This window comes from Camarhynchus parvulus, chromosome 7, assembly GCF_901933205.1.
Source record: "Camarhynchus parvulus chromosome 7, STF_HiC, whole genome shotgun sequence".
In the NCBI taxonomy this organism is placed as follows: Eukaryota; Metazoa; Chordata; class Aves; order Passeriformes; family Thraupidae; genus Camarhynchus; species Camarhynchus parvulus.
The window spans coordinates 19,990,583-20,011,473 of NC_044577.1; the positions used below are offsets into that span (position 1 = coordinate 19,990,583).

Consider the following 20,891-nt stretch of genomic DNA (forward strand, 5'->3'; position numbering starts at 1 on the left):
TACATCTCAATTTGTTGCAGCAAACATCTTTGCTGCTGAAAGAAGGAAATCTTGCAATATTATTTGAAATCCCATGCTTCATTGGCCTTTTGAAAAATTCTGCAGATGAAATGTGGCTGAGGACAGCCTTGAACAAACTGAAAATCAACATCTTGTACCATCTGTCATGCTGTGATATATGTACCCTTCTGATTGTATGTTCATTTCCTTCAATACATACTGTTCTCTCTTGGCTTTTTTATATACCCTGAAGAGGGCAGGAGCTTTAAGAGCTACTGAACTAATTTCTGGGTGTTGCCTAAATCTTTTCCTTCCACCTTTGTCGTTGTGCTATGTAGAAGAATACTGACTTTTAATTTATCTACAGCACCTACAGAGGGCCAGGAGGGCTCTTCTGCTGCCCTTCTGCTTTCCTCCTACACCCGTGTTCATGGGCACTCGCTTGTGGGGCATCACCTGATTCTGCAGCTGCCCAGTGCAACCCTCCTGGCACATGCCCTGCTGCATGGGCAAATGGCACTGCTGAGGAGAAAGCCTTCTGTTTCATGTCTCCTTTTCTTGCATGGAAGGGAATAGAAAAATAGTTCTTCGTTTCTTATGCAATGTTTCTGAACGCGCAGCACTGGTCAAGTTGGCCATACATGGAATTCTGGTGATTATTGTGAGGCTGTTGTAAAAATGCCGTTTCTTTCAGAATTTGTGCTGGTATTTACTGGATTTTTCTTCTCTTTAGCAAACTGTAAGGGTAGTGATAAACTACAAGAAGACACAGAAAACAGTAGTAAGAGTTAGTCCACATTCACCCCTTCAAGAACTGATATCAATTATCTGCAGCAAATGTGAGTTTGATCCTTCACATACTCTACTACTGAGGAGTTACCAGTCTCAAGAACCCCTTGATATGACAAAATCTCTTAATGACCTTGGACTAAGAGAACTGTATGCCATGGATGTCAGTCAAGGTAAGATAACTTTTGTAAATTGCTGTTATATAAAAGATAATTACTTAATAATTGTATACATGTTCTTGGGTTTTTTACTTAGGAAAATATTTTCTAGAAATTTAGTATATATTTCAGTGGTTTTCCACTAAATTAATTGAAACTGACTCATGTGTACCTGGACTTCTGTTTTCAGAAGTGCTGTATAAAAGTTTTATTTTCTAACCAAGTGTTCACTACCAGCAGAGTTAGCTGAGTACAAATCCTCACTTAACTGTAAAGCCTTCTTTTCCTTCCCTCACACCTTCCTCAAAAACTCCAACAACACCCTACTTCCCTTAGCTCCTACATGACATCATGATGACCTGAAAAGAACAAATATTTGGGAAAATTAGTTTTCTTTAAAATAATTTAAAATCTTGAAAGCATTGGAGTGTATGGATGGTCTTTATGTCTATTTCTGAGTGCTGCTTGCGAATTTTTTAGATTGTGAAGGAATAATAATTGTCTTTTCAATTCTGGTCCAGCAGGGACACAATGTACTAACTTTCCAGTATTTTGTACAGATATTCCTAGGCCAGATTTTAACTTAATCTGAACAGGTCACAGTTTTACTATACTGTATTTAAAAATATTGTACAGTGTGGTTTCTTCCATTTCAGACATTTCTCACAGGAAATTTTACCTCAATGTGGAAAGCAATAATATTGATTAACTCACTCCTGGTATTGACCATTGTTTTATTTGCTTGATTTTATTTCTGCTTAAAACTTGTGGGGCTTGTTGGGATTTTGTTTGTCTTTGCCCCTCTTTCTACCTAAATATGGCAACCTTACTGTTTGGTGGTTACAGTTTCAAGAGTTTTCTCAGTTTACTTGCTAGAGGTCAGAATGACAAATTTGGACAGTATTTCATTTTTCCATAGAGAAAACAAAAATGAAGTATCTTTCTCTTCCACACTGGAAACCAACATATTTTAATTTGCCAAAACGTGTTACTTTGACTGCATGTGCTTCCAAGTGCATTATTTGTTTTTTGTTTCGTTATTTACTGCTTTCATCTACAGACTGGAAAAGCTGCTTTTTGCATGATATGATGTGTGTTTTACTTGAAGCAGGAGCCAAAAATCCTTAGATGGGCATACCAGGGCATATATGCTTTCCACACAGCAGTGCCCTGCTAGGAAATTTAGATATTCTTCAGTTCTCTTAATATGAAGTAGTTCAGCATTTCAATTTTGCAGGCAGGTTCAAAGCTCTGAATTTTCCATTATCTTTATGAAAGTAAGTGGTGAGGTGTATCTTCAATTCTATTAAGTAAAAGTTCAAATTTTATTAATACTATATTTTAATTTTACATTCCTCTTTTTTTCCCAAGTTTGGACTGCCTAACCATCCAAACCAGAGCAAACTATTCTACATACTGATTTTTCTCTTTGCTTCAGAAATATAAGTGAAGCCTCCCTGCTTACGTACACAGTTGCAGTCTGTGTTGCATGTCTTCAGGCTCAAGTTCTAAATGATTTAAGTATTAGGCAGTAAAGATGCACATCCTTTTACTTCTGCAAAGTACCCAGTTAATTTTTCACTAATGTTGAAGATCCAGCTTAGCTTTCTGTGTTTGTATGTTGTTACTACAGCCTTGATTCAGATTCACATTTTCTGTCTTTCTTTTTGTCTTTCTGTAGCCACATCACCAGTTGAGTTAAATCTACCATCTTTTCAAGGTATGATTTATTGAAATAGGCAGTGAAACTTAGCACTTATGGGACATTAGCACCTGCTCCTATTACAACATCTGCTTAACTGTGACATGAGTAATATCTCTGTCCTATCTTAAATGCATATTGCAAATGATAGTGCAGAATTGGGTATACACAACCACATAGAAAGTATTTTTGTATAGTTTTTCCCCTAGATCAATTTATTCAATTTAGGGTCATGTTTATGTTGATACTTTTACCAGACTTGCTGATTTCTGTTGCTCATTACATGTGCATTCAATGAGATTTCTTTCAGAAAGTTCATTCTAGTAAAATTTAAAAAAAAGTCCGTCATGAAATTTACAAATCCTTTGTGTGAATAAATCAATTAGGGAGGATAAATTTTGAAAGATAACGAGAGTTGATTTGACTGTTGTTACTATAAGTGCCACGCAATTATAGTAACTGCAACTCAAACACTGAGTGTTTGGGTGATCTTTCTCCATAGTTACACCATGTGCAGACTGGGGCCTGGCTTGTCCCACTTCACACTTTGCCATAAATTTAAGCCAGTAGGAATGGAGAGCTGAAAAGTCTGCTGCTCTTTTCCACTTTTACTACCTTTGTGATATGAACCACGGCATATGACAAGTGGGGTGGGATGGATTATGTGCTGGTATAAGAGCAGCTGGAACTCATCTGCCCTGGATTCTGAGAAGGCAAGGAAGAACATGGATGCTAGGCAAACTGTTCATTTTGCCACACGTAGAAAAATTATTAACATTGGTGATTTATGGTGTGTTTTATGTATCATTGCAGGATGTTTGTGACATGGTGAAATAGCAAGAATGTAGGAGAAATAATCTCTGAATGAAATAATGTCTAGGACTATTGTTTTCTGTTTCAGGGTCCTACCAGTCTGAAAACATAGATGTTCTGAAGGAGAAAGAAAACAAAGGATTTTTCAGCTTTTTTCAACGAAACAAGAAGAAAAGAGAACAAGTAAGGTGTAACTTTGCATAAGGAAAACTTCTAGAAGCATATTCAGATTGAGCAATCAATACTGTTGATTATTTTCCAGAAAATATATGCAACTTGTGTTTCTTTTTATTTCCCACGCCTCAAGGCTGCCAGTGCCCCAGCAACTCCATTGATGAGCAAGCCAAGGCCAGCATTCATCACGAGGTCTAACACTGTCAGCAAGCAGTACGACTCCAGCACTCTGCCGGCGGAAATGCCCAAGAAGCGGAGAGCTCCCCTGCCCCCCATGCCCAGCTCGCAGAGCGCTCCCCAGGAACTCGCACGAGCCCAAGGCACACCTGCACCTGAAATTGTGAAATCCAACAGCTTTGATAGGAATGAACAGGTCAGTTATATTTGCTTCGCTTCTCTTTAAAAGTACAGACATAATAACCGTGATAACTCTGTTGTTAGTATATGATAAGGCTTGAAATAAATGAAAAATAAAAATGAAGTAATTGCTTTAAAAAATTTTAGCTAAAAAACAACTGTAGAAATTGAATGATGCATTCCTTTTAAACTTTATAATCAAAAGTAGCTGCTGTATTTTGAAAAGGTTACACCAATTTCTTGTATAAATTGGTCTTGTAAGCACGTTTTTGTTCTTTTAGATGAATACTTTCTATGTTTAAATATGAGAAGGTGGTCTCACTTTATTATAACTAGTAATTTGGGTTAATTATTCCTGTTAATTTTTAATATTTTAGTTACACGAGATAATGAGTAGTTTGCTCTTTACACTGTATTGTTGAAAAAAGTGGACGTGGGGAGCAGTCTAAATATTGTTCCCAACAAGTTAAAGTAAGATTTTTATTTTAAAAATTGGGCAGTATTTCGTTTAAGCAACGGGACCTAGGCTACATATTTGAATAACCTATATATGTGTATCCCATGACATGCAGAAATTGAGCCTGTAGAATTTGTGAGAATTGATGCATTAACTGCAGTCCTGGTATTGCACATATTGTCAATTGTGAATTCCAATAAAAGATCAGGGTTAAAATTTTTGTTATCTATATTTTTAAATATAATTTCCTGCTTTGCTTTGAATACAGTATTTAAGGGGGTCTTTGGATATGAAGTTATTGACATGCTAGAAAAATTAAATGCAGAATTAAATGAAATCCAAGTCTGAGGGATTAATTATGGGTTAGACTTGGTGACAAGAAATTTCAGACTGTGACTACCTTTATACAATGATTTAGTCTTTCACTGATGCGCAGAACCACAAGAGAGCACTGTTTAACAGAAGTTCTGCTTTTGTGTATTGTGTCCTGCTGAAAAGCTTTATCATTTGAAGAAGATAAAGGTTTCTTTCTGAATTTTAGTAAAAGGAACCTTTGGGGAGAGTAAGAAAATCATGTATTGTTTTTTTTTTTTACTCCACTATGTTTCTCTTTTAATTGAGTTCAATTTCTTAAGAAATAGCTTGTTAATGTTAACATGCTTTAAATGATTAATATCCTATTATGTCGAAAAGTAATGTATGACTGCTTGGCTGTCACTCAAACAATTGCTTAGATTTATTATTTTGTGCTGACATTTCTTAGTGATCTAAAGTGATCTGACTGATGTTGAATAGCTTACAAAGAGAGGACATCCAAATCAAGTTATATATTTGTGGATATTTTCTATTTTGTCCTACTTTGTGCAACTCACTTGAAACTTAGAGGCCTTTGGCATGCTTTTTTTAAGGTGACTTCTCGCTCATTTGGATTTGATTGCACAGTGATTTATCAGAAAATATAGTGCTTGGGATTTAAATGTGGACAAATATTTCCTCCTTCCTTTGAATTTTATTAAATCAAGTAAAATATTTTGTGTTGTGCTATCTACCTTCCTATCATCTAGTGAATGAATTTGGCTTAGTACATATTGCTCAACTTGATCAGGGAACTGCTGATAAGGATCCCATGAGAGACTCCCTTGGAGAATAAACTTGCTGCTTGGGAGAGTACTGAGACGTTTTCAGAGACAGCCTTCCTGCAGTACAAGAGTAGTTTGTTCTCTTAAGTGGGAATAGGAATAGACATAAAAACAAACACTTAAATGTTTTTACACAGTCTTATTTAAATTTGCTACTGAAAGAACTCAAGTTCAGAAATAAAAGGGGGCAGAACAATTCCCAGAAAGAAATACATAGATACTTCTTGGACATGCCGAGGTTCTCTTACGAATGCAAAAGCAAGCTTGGTGCCACAAGTGGCAGAAGATGTCATGAGCAAGAAATTTGTAAATTAGTGGCAAGCAGAAATCTGAAGATAAAGGATGAAGTCGCCTACCTTTTATTTTAGCAAGGTGTTCGTCACAGTCTACCTCAATTTTTTTTCTTGAAAAAGTGAGATACAAACCAGACAGATGAAACACAAGATAGGACAAACAGTGGCTGCCGTTCAAACAGTGGGTGTAATGGCTCCAAGTCAGACTGGTTGTAATGTGGAGTTCCCAGGAAGTTGGTAGTATAGCCAATAGTGTTAAATGTCTTTATAAACAATCTACATCATGGAGCTGAATCCACCTTCAACAAACTTGAAGTTGGCACCAAAATGGGCAGAGAGGCAGGTGCTCCAGCCGCCAGTCAGGGAGGCAGTGACAGGATGAACTGTCTGCCTAGGTTTGAGAGAAATGTGTCAAAGTAGTAACATCAGACAGCAGTGAAATGAGCCAGCTTTAAGGGAACAGAGTTCTCACTGTTGTCTTTCTTAAAATTCTCAACATATTGTAGTCCAGTTTCTCACAGTATGAAAAATGGTTTTAATGTTTACCTCCTACAGCTTCTCCAGTAATTTTCCATTAAAGAAACTGCTTTCTCTTTGTGTGAGCAGTTAATATTCTGATATGAGGTGTGGAACTTTTTCTGTCTCCATTTTCAAGGTGATTAGAATTAGTTTTTAGGGACATGATACTATTTTTAGGGGAGAAAATAGTACAGTGGATGACAGGGTACCTTTTACAAGTTATTACACAGCATGATTTGCTTATTTTTGCTGCATGAGATTTGCAAGATGCCTAATAAGCTTAAATGGTTAATGTTTGTCCAGCAAATTTCTATTTCAATCAAGTGGGAAATGAGCATGTTAGTCTCTAATATTGAAATCTCTCACTTATTTGTCAGTTCTAGTTCTGGGCAAGATGACTTTTGTCAGAAGTATGTTTAGAACTAGCAAGTTTAAATACACTTGCAAGTAAAGAGGACTCTCAAGGGTTTTTGCAAAAAAGTGTTGTTGTATAATTTAGTGTGTGTATCTTCACAGTTTTCATAATAGTGGTTGCAATTTTCTAGTAATAACACTTCTTTAAAAGAAAAGTATTTGCTTATGCTCAAAATGCCACAGCTGATTTTCTTCCTACTGCTTTATTTGTAAAAGCTAGACTGATACATCTGCATTTTATCCCATTAATGTTTCTCTCCTTACCCTGTTTACACTTGTTAGGAGCATGTGTAAACTATGCTTGGGTAGGAACAAGTGAAAATTTTTAGTTAAAACTTTTACAGTTTAAAATAATGGATAGAACTTCTCAACTCTAGAAATACAAATTGCTCTTGCTTACACAACCCTTGCTCCTAAAGAAATCTAAATCTCCAGGCTACCTCTTAAAAAAGAAAAGGAAGAAGATGGGAGAATGGGTGAAGTGTGGGAAGCAGCTAAACCATAAAGTACTTCTGAAAAGATGTTTTTTAGCCATTGTCACAGGACAGCTTGGTTAGGATTTCTGTGAGGGGTGAGTTCCATGCTGAAGAAATTACTCCAGAGGCTTGCTTGCCTGCACTTTATGGTCAGCTCTTTAAAGGAGAAGTTGGACAATGATGCATTGAGCACTATGGACAGCAGGGAAGTTTTGGGTAGAGCCAGGGTTGAGAGTGCTCAGGACTACCTGAAGTTTGCATGAAAATAATCTGATATTATTCTGTAATGTTTCAGAATTGGTGATGAATGTTGAATGCATCCACTTTTCAGTATATCACATGCATAACTTTACTCCTTTATTGTATTTGCTTCTCTACCAGCAAGATAAATCCTAGGAGAAAACTGTCATATTGGTTGTTTGGACAGAATATCACCAGTTGAGTTTCTTCAAATATATTCTGTATGTCTTTTCTTTCCAATGGATCAGAGGTATATTACTTCCTTTGTAGTACTTAGGATAAGTTGAAGTATTTTGGGGACCTTAAGCCATGCAGTAGAAATTGAGTGCATGAGTTATTGTAGAAGCAAATACATATTTTTGCTTAACTTCATGGACATATGCCTGCATATACAAAGGGAAGAAAGAAATATTAGAAATATGAGTAGCAATGTGCTTTGCTATCCCTACATGATACAGTCACCTATATTTCTCTGTTAAACATAGATGTATATGGAGCAAAAGAAGTGGGATGTGGTGATATGAAAATCTCTCTCTAGTGACCCTTGGTATGGGGTAGGCTTTCCAGTACACTGAAATGCCCCACTACCACTATATTCATTCCCAAATGCTTTTTGGTTTTTTGTTTCCATTGCAGCTTCAAAATGACTGTGCCTTGATTACCATTATTTGCTTTTTTTGAAATGAAAAGAAGGGCAAGACACTATGTCTGCCACTGCTTACAGAGGCTGGAACTTAGGAAGCACTGACATCCACTTGTGTTTGCTTTGGGTGGGATTTGGTGTCAAATTTGAGACTAAAGAGTTTTCATATCCACCCTTGCTTGTTGCAGGATGAAGAGGGTGCATGGTGTTAAAAGTAGAACTCCTGCATGTGTTATAGAAGTTACAACAGAGTTCACTGGTGTTTCTGCATAAACACACTTAATTACTTTAGTGATCCTAACAAGAATTTTAATTTAAATGTAACTGATAAAGCACTGGTTATCATAGGCAGTTGGTATGACACATGAACACCCAGATGTATATTCCAAAGCTTTGTCAGATATGTCTTAATAACATAATTTTAATTTTTTTCCATCTGTTTAAAGTACTATTTTCACATTACAGCCTTTGTTAGGATTTGAAAGCTCTTAATATTCATATGTTGAATAATTCCTGAGAAAATCTGTTCAACACTTGAACCTTAACTGGAACATTTAGTACTTACTTGAAATCTCTCTTTGCAAATTGTTTGTTTCTTTGGATGCAAAGGGCAGTAGAAAGGCTTATAAAAGTCTTCTAGTAGCATTTGTGCTCTTATGCTGAGAACATTTCCCCTCCCCACATACACACACACTTGTTGTGTGCAGAGGGAACTCTGGTGACATCTGCTCAGCGAGCGAGCGTGCGCAGAGCTCGGAGCGACCCGAGCTGCTGAGGGAGCCGCGTGGAGCACAGGAGGTGCAGACCTTGGAACAGGGAAATGTGGCTTTGTGCAGAGCAGAGGGGCTGCAGCCTCAGCACAGCTGCTGGAGAGCAGACAAACACACCTGCCCAACTCTGAGGAGGAAGTGCTTCAGCAAGAAAAAAAACCTCATTGGGGGCAATAATATTGTATTTGATATCCCCTCCTGAATAAATTCAAGGGCTGAATACTATTAGTTAGTTTTACTTTTTAAGAACCATTTTGGAACTGTGAATAAGAAATGATAAAAGTGTAAAGTGTTTTTTGTTGTGTGACATTTTAATCTAGAAATTGACTTGTTTAAAAACTACTCAAGCATGCAAGTATTTTTAATTAGGAGTGCTGTGTTCCTATCATCTGGTGTTCTTAAAAGAACATTTCACCTTGTGCTTTATGTTTTCTCCCTTAAACCCTGACTCTTGCTTTGCTGTGAAAGGTTTGAGTGCTTGCTTTGGCATTAGAGTGGTGGGTAGAATTGTGTGTACATTTTTGGTCAGTGGTGTTCCTTATAGTGCAGTATCTGTGGCTCTGTTGTACCTGATATCAGGGTGGGACAAAGCTGATGACTGAGGGTGCCCAGGGTGGCTCAGAGGATAGTTTTTCGTTCAAAGCCCTGTTCATCCATTCAGGTATTGTACTGCAATCTCATGGGAACTGCCAAACACTGCCTGACAGATGACACCTTGTGACAGTATCTTTTCTGTTGTCATTTTCTTTATAAATTTGATCGTATACAACCAAATGCTGTAGCTTTTGGCCTTTAATATCCCACTTACTGTGGAATCTTTGGATATTTGTTCAGTGGTAGCTTTCTAAATGATAAGCATCTTTTTCCGTGGAAATTGACACGGTCAACAATTCTATTGTCTGATGTTTTTGAAAGGATTGTCAGTGAAACAAGAATATGTGGGTGTCTTTATGCCTTCTCTGTTCCTCGATATTGTGCTTTGTGAAGCGGGCTGGTTAATTGAAGCACAGAGAAGTTCTCTGGAGATGACCCCACACCCAGCTGTGTGGATCCTAGACAGAAATGAATGTCACTGCAGGATTTTATTTTATTGTTGAGTAGACGAGTGATAGGAATCAGAATTATTGCAGAAACAGGCAGCTGTGTCCAGTTGCAAAATGCAATCCTTTATTGCTGGGATCCTGAAAACTGGCCATCTAATAGGTGTGGATATTATCATTTTCTTCAGCGTAAGGCAAACTGTAGTCAAGAACGGCAGGCAAATTTACAACCACTGTCTTTCTGAGACAGAGAATGTGTTTCTAAAAACAGCTTAAAATGCAATTGGACTGCTATATCATAAAAATATGAGGTCTTTAGCAGGTATCCTTTGTCCATTTTTTAACTGATTATTTGTGAATTAAGATTTTTTACTTTTGCCACAATAATGAGGGCATTACTACGCTGTAACATCAGTAGGTACTATAACTTTTTTTTGCAACTTACTAAATTTAACTTTGTTAAATATTTTAAGACAGTTGTACTTGATAAGTTTTGAAATCAGGCATTCTAAAAATTTTTATGAAAGTTCAGGTATTTCAAGGAGGGAAAGAAATTCATGCTAATTATGTATGCAGGCTAATTAGGACTGCTGTTGAAAGAATGGAGAAGGAAACACTGTGTTGTGTCATTGTGGTAGGATGTAGTTGAAACTTATTTCCACAATGATTTTAGCTACTTTTAGAAAAGATTTATTTTAGGTTTGTAGAATAGCCTTTGGGCATAAAAAAAAATTCTAATTCTCTTTTAGACTTTATGTAACAACTGATTTTCTTCTATTGCTCTATGTTGCACATTTGTGAATATATTCAATTCCTCGAGAAAATCTTTTTTTTTTAAAAAACAACTCCTTGGAGGAATTAAGATGAAAAACACAATACATTCGGTAATACGTTCTCTCTTTCCCAAATGAATATTATAAATACTTTTAGAGAATAATTACTGGAGCTATTTCAGTGTTTTCCACTGATTGCTAATAATCTTCCTGCCCCGTGTCCCTTGGCAGGCCCCTGTGGGGTTGGTGCGGAAGGGTTCCCTGCCGCTCAGTGACACCGCTGCCGTGAACTCCTCGCTGCGCAGGACGAAGCGCAAGGCGCCCTCGCCACCCTCCAGAGCACCAGAAGATCAAAGGGAAAGCAGTAATGAGCCTGGTAATCTTTTTATGCTGTTTAATTGGAAGGCAACAGAAAGTATAGCTGGCTAAACATTAAGGTAACGCCACCTTATGAGATCAGAACCTCAGGTGAGCAGCCACAAAAGCGCAGATGCAAAGGATGCGTTTATTGATGTTACCTCACCAGCCAGGGCAGCCTGGAAGCAGCGCTCAGGCAGAGGTGCCAGGTGGGAACCCGAGTGGGAACACCGGCACCACAGAGCTCAGCCTGTGCCAGACGGCTGCCAAACCTGCTCCCTTCCTCTGTGTCAGGGATTCACACAGGTGTATTTGCCACAGTGCTTTGATCTTAGCCACAGCAGGGCAGGAATCTCCAGCATGTCTCATAAGATGCCTTGTAAGTCTAATCACAGGCCTTATGTTATCTGAACACAGGTGTTCCACTTGTCAAACACACAAGATTAAAAAGCAATTAATATCATATATGTGGGGTTTTGCACCCCTACTGCAAGTCACTTGAGTGTGTTTACAATGCTCCTCATCAATCTTCTCTTATTTTCCCACAAGTGTGAGAAGAGAGGTATTTAGAGCATGCAGATCAGAAAAAAAACCCAGACAATACCAAATTAATTATATTTAGGTTAAGTAGAGAATTGTGTTTATGTTACTCAGATGGACTGCTTGGGGTGGGGAGAAAAGATTATCTACTTTGAATCAGAGAGAATATATTAGCAAATGGACTGACTAGAAGAATCTTAGAGAAAGTCCACTTGTTTTTTTATAATTCTTCCTTTTGATCAGAAATTCAGTTTTCTGGTTCAAAAATACCTAAGTGTTGAGATTAAAATATGTGGAAAATATCTGGAAAACTCCCCTGAACTAATTGTTTCAGGGGAGTTTCTTGAAGAAATCACTAGTCTGTATGACCACAATCTAACATTTTATCTAGAACTTTTTTTGGTGCTGAAAGTGAGAGGTGGTAAAGGTTGTTGCTTCACTTTTTGCAGTAACAGAGTCAACAGAATCAGCCTCCACTAAAGTGGAAGGAAGAGCCACTGAAATGCAGCTTGAAACAGGTTGGTTGTTCCTACAAAAGTCCTGGTAAAATTTACTTCCTAGCAAGTTATGTTAATTCATAGCCAATAAATTACTATACTACGGATGTGTCATAAGTACAGAACTAATTTTAGTGCTTCAGATCAATTAAGTTTTCCTTTGAAGTAAAAATGTGGCATTCTAAAATAAGAATATTTTACCTTTGTTGTCTACAGAAACAAATACAATATATTTTGTGTTGCTATCTGTGCTTTACATTTAATAAACTAAACATTATCTCTGATTTCCCTCCTTCCTTACAAGTTACAGAGAAGAACTATCCAGAATTTCTGTGATTTTTTTTTGTACCTCATAACAAGCTTTTCAAAAGCTAAAGCCCAGTGTTGTTTTTAGAACCCTGCCTTGTGCTGCCCTTGACCTGCATAACATAGGGGCAGGAGCAAATCTGTGCCTGGCTTTTGGTTGACATCTGAACAGCCTTTGAAAACATAAGTTGTAAATCTAAACTGAATGCATAAATAGCTGTTTATACATTAAGTTATTTATTGGGTATTATGAGAAAAATGGGATTTATGAAAGTATAGCTGTTTAAAATACAATTATTTAGCTGCTGAACATAATGCTTTTTTAAATTTATGCAGTTTGTACTGTGAAATACTGTTGTTTGTAAGCACCAGACTGTGAGGTTCAGTTACAGTATACAACATCTAGAAGTCTTCTAAAATTTGCAAAAGCTTTTAGAATAATCAGTGCCAGTGCAGTCTGAAAAAATAATTCTTCAGTGAATTTATTAATAATCAAGTATATAAATGCTAAGCCTGTGGAGTGCTACTGTCATTATATAAGGCTAAGCACTCAGTTACTGTGCTAGTTGACAGGTATTTTTAAGTAGTTTTCCAGCTGTTTTATTCTGTATGCCAGTCAAATTGTTTGGAGCAGTAAAACCATGTACCACAAGAGCTGAAAGTCATCTGCTAGGATGATAGGCCTCTGGCAGAGGGGGAAAACTAAAAAACAGTAACCAGTAAACTTGGGCTTGGTTTGCGTTTAGGGCAATTTATGTAAATTATTGAAAAAGACATGAAGTAGAAACAATATGTAACGTACTAAATGGGAGTGTGAACCTATACTGTGGAGTCTGGGGTTGAAGATCTCACAAAGTTGTAACCTTTCCTTGTCTTAGCTGTTGCAGCAGATGAAAGAGAATAATCAAATCTGAGTGCGTGGTTTGTTTATTAGCACTGAATTTTGTGTGTTGAAAACTGTCCATCCAAATACAATGGGTCTAAGATGAGCAAGTTCATCATACTGTGATTTTAAATCAAGTTCTTTTGTTTTCTTCTACTTGTTTCCATCTTAAGATTGTTGATCTGTGCTAGAATTTTTGCCTTTCCCATCACTGTAATTAACAAGTGCTGTGTAGATAAACAACCCTGAACTTCAAAGAAATGGCTTGTTTATTTTTATTTTTTAGATTTAGAAACTTCTGCTTGAGGCATTTGAGTGCTGTAATTAAATATTTTAATTTAAGCTGTAATGGTAAGAAATTAAAAAAGGTAATCATCTTTACTGGGCTTAGGGCAGTCTATGTTGAGCCCTTGGATTTACCTTTGCAGTTAGTGACAATCTTCATTCTCTAGTTTTCCTCATGTCTTCATGCAGTGTCCTTTGCTGAAGACTTAATGTAGTGCAGGTTATTTTTAATGTACTTAAAAGTCACATAGCACAGCTTCATTGCCTGTTTTTTTTTTTTTTCTCATGGGATACTGCTGCTCTCTGGTGGCATCTCTGAAACTGTCATGAGGCCTGTGTATAAAGGGTCCTTATAGTAAAGGCCCTCATGCTGGGAGAAACAGTATTAACCTGCAGCAAAATCAGATGCAGTACACTTGTCCTATTCCTAGTCTGAAAATTATCTGTCTTTGGGTATTGTTTTAAATGGATAAAATAGTTCAGTATCACTTAAATTGCAAAGTTGGACATAATTTTAACTTTACCAAAACCCAGGAGTTCCTTCCATTTGGATTAATGTTGCTTTGATTGTCAGGCATCTGGGAAGCATTGTGAGTTTTTGTTTGGCTGTGACTGTCATTCCAGAGTGATTCTGTTATGCAGTGTTACTTCAGCAAATAAGCAAAAAAAAACCTAAGCTGCAAATACAGTGTTACCTTTTGCCCTAAAATGAACCGCTGCAAATGTTTTGGTGTCTCTTAGCTATGCAGTACTTAGACACATATACATTATATAGGATGGAATAGGCAACATTTCCCTTGTGAAATGACAGTTTTCCCATGGTGTAAAAACTGTGTACCTTGACAAAAGTAGTTTGAAGACACATGTCTACTAGAATAAGCATTGACAGAGAAGTAATGTGAACATTTGGGATTATAAGCAACAATTCTCTTTATCAATTATGATTTTTGTTCACCTTCCCAAAGTTTAATTAATGCTTAGTCTTTACTTTCCTAGGGAAGAAAGTAAAACAGTACGCAAAGTGAATTTTGAAATTAGAGATTTTTAGAAAACTTTCCATCAAACAAATCCCTTGATATAATCCTATTGGTTACAGTATTTTGTAAGCACCTTGTTAGGGGCTGTAGAGTCAAGAGCGGATTTGCATGGTGTAGTCAGGCTTTCAGGCTCTGATGCTTATGAGCAGGAGAGCTCACAGAGTAGCACCAGCCTCTTGGTGTAGGGGGTGTTCTTACTGCTCAAAGGAGACTTGCAGTTGGTATCTCAGTCATCAGGGGTCTGTGTGTATATGTATATACATGTGTGTACTTATCTACAGATCTACCTTCACAGTGACACACTATAGCTCTAGCTATATTGGTTAAGGGGTGCTTAAAACCCAGTGACTAATGTTCCAGGAGAATAAATCATATGCGGGTAGAAATGCAATTTATATTACATATGGAACTATGGATAACGTGTATAAGCAATAAGGCAACATTATATAGCCAGTATTGCTGTAAGTTCTTCCATGTTGCATGTAAAAGCTATAGACTGAGGGTTTGGAAAGAAATCAGAATCTGAAGTGCTCCCCTAGGGAGTTACCTGCATGATGTAAGTGAAGGATGGCTTTTAAATGTTGTTTGTGTTCAAATGTATTCAAGTTTTATTCTCCTGCAGCAGTGACAGCCCAGGTCTAGAACGAGACCCAGTAACAGATGAAAATCCACTAACAAGCAGGGCTGATCTTATGCTGACAGATGAGGTAGAGCATTTCTTAAGTGTGAGGGCTGGTTTTGTTTGGTATTATCCATTTGTAGGTCAGGTTAGTTGAGCTCAATGCTTGGAAGTGTTTCTTGCACAGCAAAGAACAGACTTTCACATAGCAGGAATGTCTCCTACCAACCCAAGCTAAGTTTCCATCCCAGGAGTATAGATACAACTCAGCCTTTGTTACACTCCTCTCCAGAGGAAAGAAAAGCAGCAGAGAAATGCCAGCAGTGCCTGGGCACAAAGCCATAGCAGCTCCAGAATGCTTCCATTTCTCTTGTCAGAAGTCCTGGCTCTTCTTTGTTGTCTAATTCAGGTTTCCATAGAGCATTTAGACTGAAAATCTCAGTCTTTGTTCCTGTCGTTGGTGATGGCTCAGGCCCATAGCATAATAGGTCTCACCAGTGTAGGAGGTAATGTTCTAAAGAGCCAGTTAGGGCTGTGGGATAATCTTAGCCAATTCAATGTTTGCTCACATCCTGTTATGCTTTGTTTTTTCATTTTAACTTGTCACACATGAAATGGTACTGCCATCGCCAAAATGATCCCCCAAAGCATGAGGCTGTTGGGTATGAGTGTTCCCTAGGTGGAAAAGGGGTTGATGGACAATGAAAGGAAGGGAAGGCCCTTATGACTAGTAAACCTGTAGGAGTCCCTGTAATACTGTAATGTGACTTATTTGTATGTACCTGTGCTGAAACCATATGGAAGGGGTTCACCTGCACCACTTTGCAGTCTTGCCTTTCTTTCCTTGGGGATCTAAATTGCCTCTGCATTCAGCACTATGGCATGTGTTGATCACATTGCTTAATGTGTAACTACAAAACACTATTGCAGGATTGCAATATAAAACCAAGAATTAAACAGTAAAATATTTGGCTTTTGCAGTTTCTCTGTAACTCGGAATGAGTATCTTTGGTATTACCAAACTCTCAACTAATGACCCTATTGTAAATACCAAAGTTTCTGTTCTGTACTGAGCCTTTGTCCAATACATACATTTTCTTATTACTTTTCTATAACACTGTACTTGTCTAGAGGTACTGGAAGCATTGTAGGGTACCAGATGCTAAAAAAGGTCAGTCTAACATTTTTGTCAGTCTGACTTTTTTTTTTTTTGTACTCTGGGATCTGTGACTTTCCAATATTCCTTTTTGTTTTCTTTGTTGACTTTGCTTTACACTTGGAAATTTACTGATGCTGCTTAGACTGAAAGCTAGTTGTCCCAAGTGCAAGGCTTGTCCCTAACAGGTGTCAGTGCACCCAAAGCTGATGGGAGTGCCCTGGTCAGGTGTATTTATTAGTTCAAGTACACTGATTTATCTGTGTCCTAATCCAGCAACTCAACCTTTTAGTTGAACTGTTCTCTGGCTGCAAATGTCAGCATTTTAATGGATTAGCACTTTTCTATGGACTTTATTTTTGTACTGTAACATGAAGCACTGCACAAGATACTTTAATACACTTAGGATGGTTATGGGAAATTTTTCATAGTGGTGGTGAAACTTGTTCAAACCATGGGCAAAATTGATATTTTGGTTACCCTTTATTTAGTTCTTGAACATTCCTACTCTGATATAGAGGAACTGTGTGTTTTAAACCTCGCTGGAGAGCTAATGGAAGTACAAGAAGCCTGGGTAAAAGCAACTGTCCACCTCCATGAAATTTGGGGTTATGAGATAAATGAAAATATATAAAACAATCCTAATTCAATACTTGGATTAAATATGGAAAATATTTTACAGTAGATACAGAACCAGATGGGCAGTAGCATGGTGATGAGCATATTCTTGTCTCAAGAGAGAGAATTGAAAAGAACCAGAGAATTCTGTGAAGATTGAATGGATCTCTAAAATTTTAATTTTTTTTTAAATTTACTGGAATTATGAAAAAAACCGAACTGATTTCCTTCTTCAAATTATTTAGGCTGCCTTGAACAGTCCCTTTTAATCTCCAACCTGCATTGAGAGCTATGGGTTTGGGTTTGGTTTGGGTTTTGTTGGGTTGGAGGTATTTTTACTTTCTTTTCCTTTCTTTTGTGACTGTAGATGTTAGGAGCTCAGAATACAACCTGGAAGAGATTGATGAAAGGGAGGAGATAGGCGTGCAACAGGGAGAGGACAGTGGAAGTACCAACACCTCTCCTGGGACAGGAGAGGTTACTGCAGCCTTCAGCTGTGCTGAGGTATCCCTGGGAAATGACAAAAATGATCCTGCTTCATCAGCTCCTGCTTCTGGCAGTGTTCCCACAGACAACACACAAAGCTTCGAGGAAGAAAAACAAGAAAATATGAGCACAGATGGCAAGTAAGTACGTTTTGTGACAAAGGAAGGAGCATTGGGGGGACAATGGGGGAGGCAAATAAAATACAGAGTGCTGTTTCATTGTGAAGCACAGAATAGAGAATTGTGAGAGAGGAATGAGCTTTAATATGCTTAGCTTTTATTGTAGCACTCTTCTGTGCACAGTAATTCATGCAGCTTTTCAGCAAAAATGACAATGAAGTGTTCTGCAGTTCTGTTTAATCTTCCCTTTCCTTACTACTCAAACAGCTGGAGCCCAGAAAAGCTGAACCCAGGTCTAAAATGTCCAGTGTATTTGCTAGAGCAGAACGCTGCAAAAAAATTTGGATTGATTAGTTAAATAAAAACGTACCAGTTCATTCTTGCAGATGGGGGAAAATGGATACATCAGCCATTTTTGTTCTTTTGGGCATGATTCTTATTGCTTGCATATTTGTTTTGGCTTTAATTTTTATTTTTTCTTTTCCTTATATGTGGTCTTGACCTGTCTCAATCCATTTGCTCTCAGGAAAACAAGTTAATTCAGCTTTTTTAAAGAATAAACACATTAGTTTCCTTAACTGCTCTTTTTCCCTTCTGGTGATGCTGTACCTTTGCCCTTCAGCATGTTTGTTAAACTACCTGACTCAGCAGGTTTCCAACATGAGTTAGTGCCTGCTTGAAATAAATGTTGATTGTCCAGAGAAGTCCCATTGTGTTAATGTAATTCACTATTTCTCTGTTCCCTGGGGCAACTGAGCTGGCTACTGTTCCCAAATTAAATTGAAAGAACTATTTCGATTATTGTACTGAAGCCAAAACGTGTGACTGCCCTAGTAGCCAAGAACTTTCAAGGTAGTAAAGGGAGGTTTAACTTGTGTTTGAAGGGACGTTTTTGTCAGTCCAAGGCCAAATGTGGCTTTGCAAAAATCTTTGATACTCTGTCCTGGTGAATATTGTCCCAGCTTCTTGGGTGTTTTTCCTCTTTATGGATCTAATAAATTGTCTTCAATTTGCAATTTGTCTGGCCTGTGTTATTGGGCCAGTTTGTCTAATTGTCCAGGAGATTTTTCTTTCCCTTCCACCCTGTGAATTGGTAGTAACCTTTCATGTCTTTCATATCTGGTGTTGATCAGGTAGAAGGTACTGCACTTTGGCTTTAGAGTTTGGCAGTTGCTTCCTGAAATATCTTGAGGATTCCAAAATGAGGAGTGGGGCTTCTCTGACATTATGTTTCTGGAAAACTTTAGATAACTTTGATCTTATGTATAAGATCTAGTTACTTTGAGAAGTGTTTCTTTTTAATACAGCGTAGGATACATGCAAAATATTCCGGTCAAAACCACTAATTTCCATAATGATACTCCATGGTGTTTTGTGGCTTTTGGGTTGGGTGGGTTTTGATTTGATTTTTTTTTAAATTCCTGTTAAAAATCTAGTTCAGCCTGTTGTTAATAGTTTTAGCTCAGTCACCCTGCTCTGTTAAAAGGAATGGAGCTAAGCAAGAGAACAGAGTGCAGTACTGAGCTTTAACTTTCTTCCAACAATAATTTTGAGAGCATATGCTCCTGTTCAGCAGTTTATGGGACACTTACAGTGTGTTTGGGACTATACAGACAACACAAGCATGGATGGTTATTGAGAAATACATCATTTTAAATGATTCAAAGCAGATGTGTCAGCTCAAAGCACTGGTTCTGACAACTAATGCATTTGATGTGGCAAATAATTTGGAATCATTATAATGCCAGTATTTCTAACTATGTATTATAAAAATACCTTGAATAAAATTTGAAGTTTTAATAACGTTTTATTAATAAATTTTTAAGTATTTTTGCCTTTTTTATTTACCTTTTGAAGCCAAGGACTTAATATGTCCACCCCACACCCAAAAAGATGAGTTTTTTATTCAGAATTTTTGCAGTTCTCTTGTCCCAAGAGAAATAAGGAAAATAGGTATTGTATGTTTTCCAAGATGTTTAGAATGTAAGTAACATGTTGTGTATGTGTTTCTTTGCTGTTCTCAAGGTATTTCTTGAAAGGGACTACTTTGAGAAGTCTGTACTGCTCAGTTCATGTGTTCATACACAGTCAGTGTCTCATGCAGCATGGTGAGGACAAAGTCAGGGACACATTTTAGATTGAGGGTGTCAAAAAACTTTATATGAGTGAAGAACCATTGTGGCTTTACTGGAATGGAGTTGCTATTGGAAAGGGGGTTGTTCAAGCTGCACATGTAAACAAAAGGAGGGGGAGAAGACAAAGGAAGACTGATCATCTGCTAACACAGAAGCAAGTGGAGCTGCATGTCATTTTGGTAAAATATCATGGCAGCATTTCCTTTTTTTAATTTTTTAATCGATTCTGTTGAGTATTCCAGTGTTTGGCAGAGCAGTTCTGTTTTGTCCATCTGTGTTTGGAGAATATTGGCAGTTCTCTTGCATCATTCCTTGTGTTTACTGAAATGAATGATACCAGCATATTTAACATACTGTTGTGCTTTGCAGAGGACCACAGACTAAGATAAGCACCGAGGATGCTGGATTTCAAACAGATAGGAAGCTTGAAATTTTAGATCAAAATAAAAATGTTGGTGAGTAGTTCCTACTTGTTGTTAATACTCGAAGCTTGAACTTTCCTATTCCTTTGAAGAAATGACTATGTAGTCAACTCTTGGATTGTTATCATCAGATTATTTTCTTTACACTTGCTCTAGCTCTAGTGTGTTTTCTTTGAGATGAGGTGACAAGAACTGGCTGCAGTTTTGGGGTTTTTTGGGGGTTGTTTTTAATATATTTTTGTTTTAGCAGTAGTCAAAGCTGCATTGTGCTGTTATAGGATGGTGTGGGTGGGACAGTGCTGAGAAGAGGGAAGGTTAGACACAAAGGCAGTCCTGCCACATGGGGTGACATGGCTGCCACATCCCACTGGGGAAGAAGAAGCCATCAGTTGTTCCTTGCTTATGAAAGTAGGGTGAGTTTTCTGCATAAAAATGCAAATATTTTTAAGCACAAGTAGCAGAAAGTGGCACACTGATCTGAAACAAAATGACGACATCCTGTGCATCTAATGGGTCATAAATTTCTCTGTGGATTTAGTGGCCTGACTGATTTATTTTGCTCTTTTGTGACACTGATTTTCAGATTTATATATTAGGCCTTCTATAGTCTTTTATACTCAGTGCACCTCTGTTAATAAATCATAACAACACAAGTCCTGTTTATATGTGATATA

The 20,891-nt window shown here is 37.5% G+C and overlaps 1 protein-coding gene across 3 annotated transcripts in view; it reads left to right on the top strand.

Annotated features, from left to right (window-relative positions):
- The window catches only part of COBLL1 (cordon-bleu WH2 repeat protein like 1), a 73,545-nt gene that overhangs the window by 45,888 nt on the left and 6,766 nt on the right, over nucleotides 1-20,891 (top strand). For all 3 annotated transcript variants that reach the window (XM_030952550.1, XM_030952548.1, XM_030952549.1), the window contains exons 5-12: nucleotides 734-962; nucleotides 2,629-2,667; nucleotides 3,551-3,645; nucleotides 3,770-4,009; nucleotides 10,989-11,133; nucleotides 12,104-12,172; nucleotides 17,423-17,681; nucleotides 20,165-20,250. In XM_030952550.1, the coding sequence (XP_030808410.1) occupies nucleotides 734-962; nucleotides 2,629-2,667; nucleotides 3,551-3,645; nucleotides 3,770-4,009; nucleotides 10,989-11,133; nucleotides 12,104-12,172; nucleotides 17,423-17,681; nucleotides 20,165-20,250 (1,162 nt within the window). The remainder of the gene's footprint in view (nucleotides 1-733; nucleotides 963-2,628; nucleotides 2,668-3,550; nucleotides 3,646-3,769; nucleotides 4,010-10,988; nucleotides 11,134-12,103; nucleotides 12,173-17,422; nucleotides 17,682-20,164; nucleotides 20,251-20,891) is intronic.